The 14,128-nt window shown below is 38.1% G+C and overlaps 1 protein-coding gene across 1 annotated transcript in view; it reads right to left on the reverse strand.

Annotated features, from left to right (window-relative positions):
* Positions 1 to 5,044: 5,044 nt before the first annotated feature.
* Positions 5,045 to 14,128, reverse strand: part of BUB1B (BUB1 mitotic checkpoint serine/threonine kinase B) — a 51,916-nt gene continuing 42,832 nt past the window's right edge. Inside the window, exons 19-23 of the mRNA XM_030318511.2 lie at positions 11,484 to 11,633; positions 9,807 to 9,949; positions 7,911 to 8,082; positions 7,008 to 7,114; positions 5,045 to 5,604 (exon numbers count right to left, since the gene is read on the reverse strand). Coding sequence (XP_030174371.1) covers positions 5,373 to 5,604; positions 7,008 to 7,114; positions 7,911 to 8,082; positions 9,807 to 9,949; positions 11,484 to 11,633 — 804 coding nt within the window. The 3' untranslated portion in view covers positions 5,045 to 5,372. The remainder of the gene's footprint in view (positions 5,605 to 7,007; positions 7,115 to 7,910; positions 8,083 to 9,806; positions 9,950 to 11,483; positions 11,634 to 14,128) is intronic.

Raw genomic sequence — 14,128 nt, forward strand, 5'->3', positions numbered from 1 at the left:
GATTCTCTTCAATGATTTAAAATTATTTTCACTCTAGGGGTGCCTGGGTGGCTCTTTTGGTTGAGCAGCTGACTCTAGATTTCAGCTCAGGTCGTGATCCCAGGGTCATGAGATCAAGCTCTGCGTCAGGCTCTGTGCTGAGCGTGGAGCATGCTTAAGATTCTCTCTTCCTCTGCCTCTCACCTCTGCTTGTGTGTGTACGCTCTCTCAAATAATAATAATAAAATATACATATATATATATATAATTATTTTTACTCTTGCATTTTAATTCCAAATTAATCCCACTTTGATATTTGGATGATAAACTTCCCAAATTTCCCATTAAAAAAAAAACTAACACTTATTAGGTTTTTTATTTTTTAATAAAAGAAGGGAAAAGATCACAAAACCATGGCCCATAATTTCTTAGACAACAGATAAAAATAAAAAAGTAATTAATACATGTACATGGTCAGAAAATTCAAAATGTTTAGAAACACACAAATTGAAAAGTAAAAGCCTTCATTCTGTCTTCTCTCCACTCCTGTACACTCCCCCCAAAGGTAATCACTTTTTCCCTTCATTTTTTTTTTTTTTAACCTAAGCTGAAAATGTCTGGAATTAATCTCTCAAAGCCTAATGCAGGTTTCTGCCATCTCTGTGGACTCATGCCAAATTGGAAGACTGGCTTTCAGCACCAAAGCCAAGGCACCCCTACAGTCTACAAAAATGGTCTGACGTCACCTCTGCATTGGTTCCAGGATTCACATTTTCCTGGGGTCTGTCATATTGATCATCCTTTCGGGACTAATGAGCCTTGGAAGCAAGGAAGACAACAATATAAACAGTGCTTTATCTTTGAGCACCTGTGCCAATGTTTCTTTAAGATAAATTCTTAGAAAATTTTCTCAGCTGGAGGGAGTATTTAAATTTAATAAATATTGCCAAATCACCTTCTAATAACATACAATTTGTACCAACTAACGATATAAATGAGTATCTGCTTCCCCTCACACTAACAAACACAATTTTCAACTATTTTCTATGTGAATGATAAAAATTTCAGGTTTATTTTGCATTTTACTTAATTCAGAATGAAGGGTGAACATGTCAGGTAAGTTGGCCATTAAAATGTTTCTTAGTGGACTGTTCATGTCCTTTGTCTATTTCTACTGGTTTTCAAAAATTTTTAAAGAGTTTCTTTGTACATTAGGGTTAAATAGTGCTTTGTCATATTTTATTCATTCGGGCATTGGGGTTAAAACAGGAAACAAGTAAATCCTTGCCCTTAAGAAAGTTAAATTCTAGTAGCGGAATATAGAAAAAAAATTTACACACACACACACACACACACACACACACACGTGCAGAATTGTGATACGTGCTTTGGAGAAAACAAAGCAGGGCAAAGAGGGACAGAAAGTAGCAGCAGTGTGTGTGGGAGGATGTGTGTGTATAGAATGGCCAGGGAAGACCTCTGTGGTAAGGTGGAGATTTGAGAGGACACCTAAAGGGAAGTAAGGGAATAATCCATGTGAAGATACAGGCAGAAGAAATGGTAAGCAAAAAGGCCATAAAGAGATAAACTAGCTGGAGTGTTTAGGGAGAAGCAAGGAGGTGGACAGGCTAGAGAGGAGCGAGTGAGGAAAAGCAGAGTCAGGGAAGAGGTCAGGGAATAGTGGGCTCAAACTGGTAGGGTCTCATAGGCTGTGATACGTGTTCTGTTATAAATGGAGGTGGGTGGGGAAGCATAGAGATCAGTTATGAGACCTTGAGGTAATGCAAGTGAAAGATGATGCAAATACATGTTGCAAGTAATTTTTCCTAGTTTCAGTTTATGGGTTTTTTTTTTTTTTGAGGCGAGAGATAGGTAGCCATATTAGATTTAGGTTTTTATCTACTATAGTAATAAATAGGAATCTTCTTGTTTTTATCTTAGCTTTATGCCACAAAGACAAAGGTTATAAAGCCATCTAGTATTTCATATTTTCATTTTCTTACATTAACATTTTGATCTATCTAAAATTGTTTTGCAGCTAAGCAGTGAAACAGGCAGGACCACTGCATGTGGCTGTGCAACTTTTTCACTGCACAAGGGCACACGGCTGACAGGGTAAGTGCAGACTGAAATCTGGGAAAGCTACAGTGCACTGGGAGGTACAGAATCCACTAGAGGATTAGAGTTCAAACTCTAATCCATTGTTTCAACACTAGTTATTGAATACCCCACCTTTTCCCATACTGATTTGAAATGCCACCTTTATCCTATTAAATTTGGTGGAATGAAGGACCTCATTAAGGTCAAAGTTGACCATATTAAGAGAAAAAATTTTAGGGGCACCTGGGTGGCTCAGTCAGTTAAGTGTCTGACTCTTGATTTCGGCTCAGGTTATGATCTCATGAGTTTGTGGGATCGAGCCCCACCTTGGGCTCTGTGCTGATGGCACAGAACCTGCTTGGGATTCTCTCTCTTCCTCTCTCTCTGCCCCTTCCCTGCTCTCTTTCTCTCTCTCTCTCTCTCTCTCTCTCAAAATAAATAAACTTAAAAACAATTTTTTAAAATACATCCTCCTCACTAGGGAAGTCTATTTTAGGAGCCAGACTAGAAGCAAATTCTGGCATGTTAGAAAGGGCTGGTACAGGGGTGCCTGGGAGGCTCAGTCAGTTGAGCCTCTGACTCTTGATTTTGGTTCAGGTCATGATTTCATGGTTCCTTAGATCAAGCCCTGCGTCCAGCTCAGTGCTGGCAGCAGGGAGCTTGCTGGAGATTTTCCCCGCCTCTCTCTGCCCCTTTCCTACACGTGCATATTTGTTCTCTCTCTCTCTCTCTCTCTCTCTCTCTCTCTCTGTCAAAATGAGTATATAAACTAAAAAAAAATTGTAATCTCCTTAATGGGATCAACACTACTTAAGTTAATAAAGTCATCTAAAAAAAAAAAAGGGCTGGTGCAGTTGGGAGGAAGAACTCCACCTTTTCCAATGCAATGGAAAAGAAGCCTTTCTTTGGTGTCTGCTTAAAAACTTTAAACACATCGACAACAGTCATTTCAAAGAGGCTTGCGCGAACCATCTGGAAGGCTTTCTTATCTACCTTGAGGTAACAGCTCAACTAACAGTCTAAAGTCCTACTGCTATAGGAAACCTTTTTATTTCCAGATTCAGGTTTGGCATCAGTTAGAGCACTTTGACTTGGGTGGAAAGTTTCTTAATCAACTGGCACTGGAAGATGAGGGCTCTAACAGTGGTAGAAGATGAGTGGATGCACCCTTTGTGAATGGTGAGGCACTATACATTCCATGGTCTCTTTTCAAAAGTAAAAACCCTATCTTCTCAGCTATTTCCCCTACCAGGTCCATCGTTAGGCTACTTCTGCCTTAGTAAGACAAGAAATAGGAACCGTTTGAAGCTTCTGCCAAAAGACAGGCTTCCTTCTCCAAAGACGAAAACAAGCATAAAACACAAGGGAAATGGAAACCCACTTGGTGGTTGTATGCTCAGGCAAAGAAAAAACTAAGACATCACAGGTCCTAGGGCGCCTGGGTGGCTCTGTCAGTTAACCGTCCGACTTCAGCTCAGGTCGTGATCTCACAGTCCGTGAGTTCAAGCCCCAAGTCAGGCTCTGCGCTGATAGCTCAGAGCCTGGAGCCTGCTTCAGATTCTTTGTCTCCCTCTCTCCCTGCCCCTGCTCCACTCATGCTCTGTCTCTCTCTTTCTCAAAAATAAACAAACATTTAAAAAAAAAAAAAAGGACATCACAGGTCCTAACTGTCTTCTTCCTTCTACAACGAAGGGTTGGGGTTGGAGGGGCTGGGGAAAGGAGGGAGAGCTGGCAAAACAGTTGCAGGTTCTCTAACAATGGAACTTCCTCAGATTCTCCTCTTTCTTCTCAGAGTGGAATTTCAAAGACAAAGCTTTATCTATAGACCAGTGGTTTTTCAGGCTTTCTGTTAAAGTTCTTAAAGATTCACTAGATGGTAGCCTCAGACTAATGATTTTAATGTGTCAAAGGGGTGGACTGAGAAATGAGGAGAGCAGAGGCGTAGAAGGGTCCAATTACACAAAAGATAAAGATACATAATTTTACATCATCAGTTGTACAAAAAGTGACCATAAAAATGTTTGAAAAGTTGTATTTTGGTTAAGAGCAAAAATTTCTAAGTTGATTATCTTTCAGATTCAAGTCATATTTCAGCGCTTTAACTATATACGCTTAAATATTTTTAGTTGAGATATACTTAGAATTTTCTGCTTTCCAGCAATCTTAGAGCAGTAACAGTGACAACTGGAGTCAAAACACACACACACACACACACACACACACACACACACACACACACACAGAAATAATCAGGCACCATCATGGAGGGAGGCACATTTGAGAATTTTGATATTCAGAAATGAAGCAAATCATTTTCATTGCCCCATTCTTCCAATTTTCTTCCCTATGTCCAAGGCCAGGTATAATTCGTGCTTCTGTTTGGGGGTCCAATACTTCATCTAGAGCTACTCTCTCCCCAATTAGTACATGCTTCAAAATTATCTTTTCATTCTGCCCTTCTACCTCTTCAAATCTTCCAAACAACAAAACTTGCTTCCATTCTTTCATTGAGCCCCAAGTCATTCTGCATGTCACAGAATGATTATTCCATTTCTAAAAGGCTGCTACACCCTGTTCAAAACCTGCTCTCTTCCTTTCTAACAGCCATAATCCTAATCAAGAGACCCAAGAGCCGCAGCACCACTGGATTATATAAAACACACAAAAGGGTCTTGTGGATAAAAAAATGAAAACATTAAAATAGAATCAAAACGAACAATTTTGCTACTTAAAATTTAAGAAATTTGGCCTTACAGAAATAATTTTATCTACGTTTAAACCTAGGCCACTTAGTGGAAGGTGAGGAGCACCCGAAGGAATGGTTGGCTATTCTGTTTTATTATGATTCTATCATAGCAGTTCCATGTCTAGGATATATATAAATTTCCATGGTAAAACAGCTCCTGTCTGCAAAATCAAGCCATTTATTATCTTAGCTGGCAAAAAGTAGATGAGATGTTAGAAGCACAAATTGAACAAATACTATTTTATTACTTAAAAATACATAGCGACCATTAGGGTACATGTCACAAATTACACAAGAAAAATGTACAGGGAAAAGTAGACAGATGTGTTAAATGACAATAAGGTACCCATTCCTATGGAGCCCATTAAGAATAAAACAGTTCTTTGTTAGTTAGACAAGGCCAAGAATAGTGGCCTTGTAAAAAATGCGAGTTACCTAGAAATATACCTCTACTAAAAAGTAGAAATGTGTTGGTAGTGTACCTAAATGTGTTCTAAATTAAATTATAGCATACCCAGGCCCAGTGTTCCATAATACCACCATTGTTTTAGGCAGGAATCTGTGAGAGACTTGACTGCCTATCTTGCTGAAAGAGCAAAGCCCCAGGACTGATTAACTTCCCTACCTTCCATAAAGCTTTGTTCAGGTGATTTTGGAATGCGGTGTCAAACACCCCATTCATTGCTGCTGCAAGTTCCCTCAGAACAGACACTGTGGACTCATCACTGGCATTCAGAATCCGCACAAAGAATTTATTCCACAATTCACCATCTTTTAGCCTAAAAATATATAAAACCATTTCCATCAAGATTAGGCACATAAAAGAACTCTGGATTTAAATCAGTGGTACATTTATGCACTAAATAATTTAAGGTAATATCTACAACTCTAGGATTAGAGCGCATTCAAGTAGTCCTGTCAAAGCACAAGGTGGAACTTAAAAAAAAAAAAAAAAAAGACTACTCTGGTGAGGAAAGCCATAATACAATGCATGTAAAGAGAAAGTCTCTGATCTGAATCTATAAATTTCCTATGTGCACTAAGATGCAGCACTGTTCTACAATAGAAGAAATATGAATTTTGCTTCTCTTCTCTAACTTTCCTAAAGTCTAGGTAGGTCTTACAGAGACAGCAGTTCTCCCCCTCCTCCAGCCCAGTGTTTTATTATCTTCACAATCTTCTGAGAATACTAAGCTTGACTGAAGTAACTACTGCTTAAGTCTATGATGTTTGTAACTTTTTTAAATCAGAGAAGCTTCTATTATTGGGTAAGGCAGGGTTATTAGGAAACCCCAGCTGATGCTACCTGTTTGTATTAGACCCACCTAGGACCATAACCAACTAGAGATACCTGAATTTATCCTACAGGTCTTACATTATATTTAAAGCCTGTTTTTAAAGCACATTTAAGACACAAGTAAGACTGGCCAAATTCTGAATTAAATAAGAAAAAAGTACATAATTCAATTTGTTGGGAGCAGGGAGAATGGAGAAGGGGTGTTAAATTCTCAACATTGTCTTTTTTTTTTTTTTTTTTTTAAGCCAAAGAACATACCAATAAGTGATAGATTGGGAAGCTTATTCTGGGAAGTTATTAGCTATGATAAGCTAAAGTGGAACATGGGATATTTAATAAGTTTTATGAGTAGGCTTAAGGGAATACTAAGGTTCTAAGACCAAGCAGCTCTTATTAAGGGAGCATTTACTTCTCTAAGGAGATTCAGTTCTCTGCTTTGGTTCTGACCATTCACTAAATAAATAGCCTAAAATTAGTATATAATTTAGAAATTTAATTCTCTTCAAGAAATGCTTATTAACTTTGATAACAATAGCTACTGAAAAGGAGTATAAGACTAACATCAATTGGTTAGAAAATTATTCTCATGAAATGTTTTTATTAACACTTTTAGATTGAGAGGCTTCCTTATCATAGTCACAGTCTCTATGATACATCTAGGTACAGAATGATGTCCTGAAGTCTGAATAGTTTTATTCTTATTTTTAATTAGCAATTCCTTTGTCCTGCACTAGATCCTCCACTGATATTCTAATGGAAACCGGTTGAAATTAATGGAATTATGGCATTTGGAATAAGAAAACTAAGGCTGCCCAAGCAGAGGGCATCCAAGAGCAAGAGAAAATTATGTGGACAGGCAAAGACCCTGAAATCACCAATACTTACTCAGAAATATTTTGGCTAAGTTTCCAGAGGGACCCATCCCAGAAGACCTGTAGGTGTTCCTTGAACAATAGTAAATGTGCTAAATCTGCTATACCAAACAGATCTACCTGAAATCACAAAAAGCACCATCAGCTAAAATAATTCTCTGCTACGATCATGGCAACTTATTTATGTAGAAAGTTGAAAGTTATTATAATGTTAATCTTATGACATACATTTTAGTAGACTGTTCCCTACCCTTACCATAAAGGGAGAAGCTTCCCCAAAGAAGTGATCAACAGAGCTAACTCTAGGATTTAGCCTTAAGAATAAAAGATGAGAACAAAATTGTCCTGAAGAACAAAAATATCTGACTGTCCAATTCAAATTTGTAGACCTACTGAATTTGCATGGCCTCTAGCTGTGATCTAAACGTGGTTCGCATGATAGTTCAAGTTCATGCTACATATTCAATCAGCGAATGCCAAATGTTCAGAGACAAGTCAGAGGAATTTTTGTATACAATGCTAGCATATAAAACACTTTACACTTATAATACTCTTTTTATACACACTATTCCATTTAATCCTCACAACAATTTTGACATACACAGAGCAGACTGTTCTCCTTATTTCACAAAGATTACAGAAAATGTCTAATAAAAGACCACACAACAGATAAGCTATAGAAATGGCCCTGCCATTTAGGTTACTGAGTTAGTCATGTGTCTGCACGTGTATGTGTACAGTCTTCAATGTTGTGATAGAAAAATGGTACATTTTGCTTGACTTGGTGCTATCTGAAAACTAGGTCATCTATTCCAGGCGAGACAATATCAGTAAACACTAGCTTTCATGGCTTATGTAGATAAGAAAGAGATTAAGAAACCCTTTCCATATTTGCTCAGGCTTCTTTTACACTTACCTGGTAGGGAGAAGAGCAGTTAGCCAGGATCTTTTGTCCTTCCAGGATTTGTACAGTCCGAAAGCCGCTGAGGACAAAAACATCTAGCTGCGCCCTAAGGTCGACACTGTAGGAAAAGTCCACTATCTTCAAAGCCTGATTGTTCTTATTACAATCATAAGGATCGTGGATTCTAAGCCCAGATTTAAGAGAAAGAGATAATAAAAATAGGCCATGAAAGAAGCTGCAGAGCCGGTCTTAAAAAAAAAAAAAAAAAAAAAAAAAAAAAGGAAAAGAAAAAAAATAGGTACTGCAGGTGACTCTTAGCTATGCCAACAGCTCCCTCCAGTGGTTAGCTATGAAAATGCACCTGTAAGAGCAGCAGATGTGTCCACCTTAAGTGGGGAATGTTGAGATTAGTCCAGTGACAAAAGTACATCTAAACCATAATGTATACCCACCACAGAACATTTATCATACTATGTTTATTACATAACATAAATACTGAAAGTAGAGTGCAATCTTCTGTCTTACTAGACACACTAATACATACAAGAGCAATGTTTTACACACTGATGAGAATTATGATGGAATAAGCTTTTATAGATATCATAGGCCTTCTTGTTCATTATATAGATTAGGTTTTCCAAGTGTTATTCAGATTCCTCCTTCTCAGAATTTAACTGAAACAACAATATAAGGCAGTTTTTTTTTTTGTAAAATGCCACCTCTACTGTAAACTATCCTGTTTTTATTAAACGAACACCATATTCTCTCTTACTCTTATCTGTAATTCCAACTGTTACTTACTTTAAAAAAAAAAACAAAAAAGAAATAAAAAAAGACAATTTTAAACACTAAGTTCACTATTAATTATGTTTTCCTTGTTAGCTATTCCATGCAATAAAGCTACTCTCCGAATAAACAGAAGAACTATACATGTGACAGAGAAGAATGAATTATTTTCATGTGTTCCTTCTGTCTCTGCTTTTCTCAGTTCCTTCAAATCCCTGATTACTATCAGTGATAGGTGCTATATTCTTAAATATAGGCTTTGACTAATCCCATCACAGAATGACAGATTTTACTTTAAAATTTACATTCGCTCCCTATTTTCCTTGGTTCAAGATACATTTTTTGGCCATCATAAAACTATATATTTCTTGCTCTGTGCTCACCCCTTGAACGTGATGTCTAAACTTGGTTTTAATTTGAACACCAAGCCCTTTTTCTTGGCACAGTTTGCATTTGTACTCTGGTTTTACCCACTTCTCTTGACAATTACCTCAGTCTGGCTTGACTTAATTAAGCTTTGGTTTTGAAACCAAGAAGTGCCTCAGTTTTGCTAAAATCTTCACTAGATCTGCACTGGCCCCACTCAAAGAAAGACTATACAATCTACTTCACGTTCCTCCAAATATTCATATTTTGTATCTCTTCTAGACAGTAATCATCACAATACTAAGAGGTTAATTCTTTTTTATGAATTAATATGTTTCCTCAATGTATTTCTTCTTTGAATTCTTTTAAAGTATTCCAAATGATTATTGACTTTTAGATAGCAAATAACTCTCTTAACATACTGTGTTCCTCCGTATGGCATTTATCAAAAGGCAAAAGGAATTGGAAACTAGCCATATATTTCTTTTAAACATTTATTTATGAGAGACAGAGAAAATGCGCGGATGTACGTGGGGGTGGGGCTAGGGAGGGGCAGAGAGAGGTGGGGACGGAGGATTTGAAGTGGGCTCTGCACTGACAGCAGAGAGCCTGATGCAGGGCTGGAACTCACAAATCATGAGATCATGACTCTAGCCAAAGTTGGCCGCTTAATCAACTGAGCCACCCAGGCGCCCCAGAAACTATCCATATTTAAGAGAAAGTTGACAGAATTATAAGGGAATGAAAAGGACCAACCTGTTTCTAAGAATCAGACTTCTTGGACTCAAGTCACCATGGACTATTTCTGCTCTGTGTAGTTTCTCCACTATTGTCAAAAGGTTATAAATAACCAACACTATTATTTCATGGGTAATAAGTTCACTGTGTTGAAGAAGATCCTGGAAACAAAAGGACAGAAAATTCACATACTTCTTAAGTTGGGATGACTGTACTCAAACTTAATACCTTGCTACCTGCTGCTTTGTACTCTTCCTTGTCATTCTCTACTAGAATTTGGGCTCCTTTGTAGTTGGGTCTTTGTCCCAGTGTTAACAACATTGCTCTCCTGTGAGGCTGTACGGGTTTGATGAAATAATGGATGAAGAACATCAAGGATTAGCCGGGCCCATAATAGGTGCTCTATAAATGATAGTTTCATTCCAACCATTTTAGAAAATTCATATTACCATCAAAATATGCAACAAAACCTTCTTAAGAACATTCCAAAGAATAGAATGATATATTGTATTTGGGTTCTAAAAATAATCTAGTGGGGGATAGCATAGACAAAACAAGAGTAGCAAAAATAGACCATTCCTTATGTAAGGAGTTTGGAAGTTGCCACTCTGTCCTAACAAGTAAAAAGCTTAACAGACTGAAAAACCAACTCTTCTAGGATCTATAAGCATGGGAGGGGGTGGGGAAGGTCCCTCACACTTCTGCGAGTTTTATGTCTAGGAACTAGATCTGGTTCTCACACTAAACATTGGAGAAAAATTCTCTGTGCTTCTAGAGGGGGAGTGGAAAAGGAACCATTTTGAAACAGGCCAGAGCACTCTGTTCTTAAAAAGCTCTGTCTCAGGAGAAACTAGTTGACCAGAGCCTAACCTGCTAGAGTATTCTCAGAGCCTACTTGACCTGTGGAAGGGAAATACCCAACTGCAGCCCACTCTAGCCATCCTGTCCCACCTAAGGGAGGAGAAATACTTGTGAAGTACACAGTCCAGAGGCAAAGGCTCACTATAAAAGAACATAAATCATAGAACTATACAATGCTTTCCTTCCCCTCACACCTTATCACCACATTATTAAAGGCCTATTTATAGCAGTTCTTTTTACCCAGTACATCATGTCTGGCTATCAAGAAAAATTATAAGACATACTAAAAGGCAAAAAACACAATTTAAAGAGACAAAGCAAGCATCAAAACCAGACATGGAAAGAATATTGGAATTATCACACCAGGAATTTAAAATAAGAGTGGTCATGAGCTGATGATGATCATAGTTAGATGACTAGGTCGTTGCACAATGCTATTTTTGTCTATGTTTGAAAATTGACATAATAAAAAGTTAAAAAAATACCAAAGCAGTTCTTGGTCAAGAGAACTTGGGAAAGGAAAATGATCAATGCTTTTAATTTGTAATTTTGTTGTTGTTCTGAGAGAGAGACAGAGCACACACAAGCAGGGGTGGGGCAGAGAGAATCCTAAGCAGGCTTCACAGCCAGCATGAGCCTGACACAGGGCTCAATCTCAGGACTGTGGGCCCATGACCTGAGCTGACATTAAAGAGTCCAAAGCTTAACCAACTGAGGCACCCAGGCACTCTTTAATTTATAATTTAACTGATCTATTTCTAGAAGATTAACAGGAATCGTGCACTAAATTCATTTGCTAAATGGAACACAAATATGTTTATATATTATTCAAACCTGAAGAGTGAAGCAGTTTATATATTGGTGCCAAACAATACAACCATCTTGGTATTGGTAACAGCTGCACAAATGATCATACTCCTCATTCAAACGTTCCTTTAACTTGAGGTTGATATAAAAGTCCCATGGGACAGGTTGAGAGGACACCTGTAAGAAATTTTAAAAATAAGAGCTATCAGAATCTATGGTTATGGTTGGCAGATTGAAAACATTCCCTCCAGCCCTTATGATACTACAACAGAAATAACAATAAAAGAATGTTTTAAAAGTCATAAATCTATAATAAAAAAACACAGCAGCAACAAATTCTGGAAGCTGGAAGGACAACAGTACGAGGCAATCCACTTAGCAGACCCAAGGAAAGCTGATTCTAGCAGTGGAGAAAGCTGAGCGCAACCAAATTTATGCTACAAGACCATCTCCCCACAGTATAAAACTGATGGCATCAATTACCTACAGAAGTAAGGGTGGAGGTGAAGCCAATACAGGAGTGGATGAACTCCATTAACGTGGAAGTTAGGAGTAACTTAACGTGGAAGTTAGAAGTACAGGAGTAACTCCTGTAGCCCAGACTAACCGCCTCTCCTCCATTCTAGAAGACCAAAAGTTAACCCCTAAAGAGTATAAAACAGAAGGGCTCTGGACTAGAGGACACCAGGCATTGTTAAGAGTTGAGGGGAAGAGGAAAAAGTTTATATATCAAATGTTAAGATGCACCTTTCCACCCCTCCACTCTCCAGACTAATTTTCCCACTTAGTTTTCAGGAAGCTAGCAGCCAGGATTATATGATCAAGGCAGGATATTAGAAGTTTTCTCTGAAGGGTCTGATCAGCTTAAAAGAAAAGACCTCAAGGATTGAGGCATTTATTGAATGGCCATGTGAAACTCTTCTTACAGTGAGGCCCAACAGTGTCAAGGTTCTATTATCAAAGAGCTTTAAATTAGCTTTTAGAGTCCCATGCTTATATATGAATAGAAAGTCAAAGTCTTGAAGAAAGCTTCTAATATGAAAGACTGAATTCAAGGGGCGCCTGGGTGGCGCAGTCGGTTAGGCGTCCGACTTCAGCCAGGTCACGATCTCGCGGTCCGTGAGTTCGAGCCCCGCGTCGGGCTCTGGGCTGATGGCTCAGAGCCTGGAGCCTGTTTCCGATTCTGTGTCTCCCTCTCTCTCTGCCCCTCCCCCGTTCATGCTCTGTCTCTCTCTGTCCCAAAAATAAATAAACGTTGAAAAAAAAAAAAAAAAAGACTGAATTCAAAATAGACAAAAGGAAACAGATGATGCAGGGAGAAAAAAAATTTAAAGCACCATAAATATACTCAGAGAGAAAAGCAATGTTCCACCTTTGAAATGAAGAATGTTACAAAGAAGAAAAACTCGAGAATAAAAAAGAGCTCTTACAAATCAAATGCATGACAAAAGAAATGAAAAATCCAATAAAAGTTCTGAAAATAAAGTTGACAAAACATTCCAGAAAGAAAAAAAAAAGAGAAAAAGAGAAAAAAGATAAGATTTTTAAAGGATCTCTAAGCGACTCCATGTCCTAATAAAAAGAATTCTAGAATGAGAGAACAGAGAAGATTTAAAAGAAGAAATAATTTATTCTTTGAAGAAAAATTTCTCAAAACTGAAGGAGTTTCGGGATTAAAATGGCCATCCAGTGTCTAGTGTACGGGAGATAATAGGTTTTTAACAAAACATAATATACTTGTGGAATTTCAGGACACTGGGGACAAACATAAGATCCTACAAGGATTCCCAGAGAGGGAAAAACAGTCTCACACAAAGAATGGCAAAAGACTTGGGGCGCCTGGGTGGCTCAGTCGGTTGAGCCTCCGACTTCGGCTCAGGTCACGATCTCACGGTCTGTGAGTTAGAGCCCCGCGTCGGGCTCTGGGCTGATGGCTCAGAGCCTGGAGCCTGCTTCCGATTCTGTGCCTCCCTCTCTCTCTGCCCCTCCCCTGTTCATGCTCTGTCTCTGTCTCAAAAATAAATAAACGTTAAAAAAAAAAAAAAAGAAAAAATAAAAAGAAAAAAATGGCAAAAGACTTTAGAAAGCAAGGCCCCAAGCCAAAAGATAATAAAGCCTATCTTCAAAATTCTAAGGAAAAAAAGTTTCGAACCTAGAATTGTAATATCCAGTCAAACTACCAATCAAGTAAAGATGTGGAGTAAAGAATTTTCTGACATGAAAGATTTCAAAAAAATGTATATCATATGCATCCTTTCTCAGGAAGCTACTAAAATATGAGGCCTTAAACCAAGAAAGAAAGAAAAATGGGAGCCAGTATTACTGGGCATCCAATGTAAGAAAGAGGTAACATGAATCCCTAGGATAATGGTGAATGGAAATGTCAAGGTAATACTGTGTGAGTGTGAGTGAGTGAGTGAGTGAGTGAGTGAGTGTGTGTGTGTGTGTGTGTGTGTCAAGCACAGAATATAACTTATCCAGATTGGAGCAGGCCAGAAAATTTCGGGATATTTCCTAAAAAAGATAACATTGATAGAATATTTAGTATGTTTAGACATATTAAGAGATTTACACAATAACCTCTCATTTTTGATATCTCATCCTGACATATAATGGTGAGTGATTTCTTGGTGTCTCACTGACTTTTCTATCAGGAAGCTGATAGACAATTC

Source organism: Lynx canadensis, chromosome B3 (assembly GCF_007474595.2).
Source record: "Lynx canadensis isolate LIC74 chromosome B3, mLynCan4.pri.v2, whole genome shotgun sequence".
In the NCBI taxonomy this organism is placed as follows: domain Eukaryota; kingdom Metazoa; phylum Chordata; class Mammalia; order Carnivora; family Felidae; genus Lynx; species Lynx canadensis.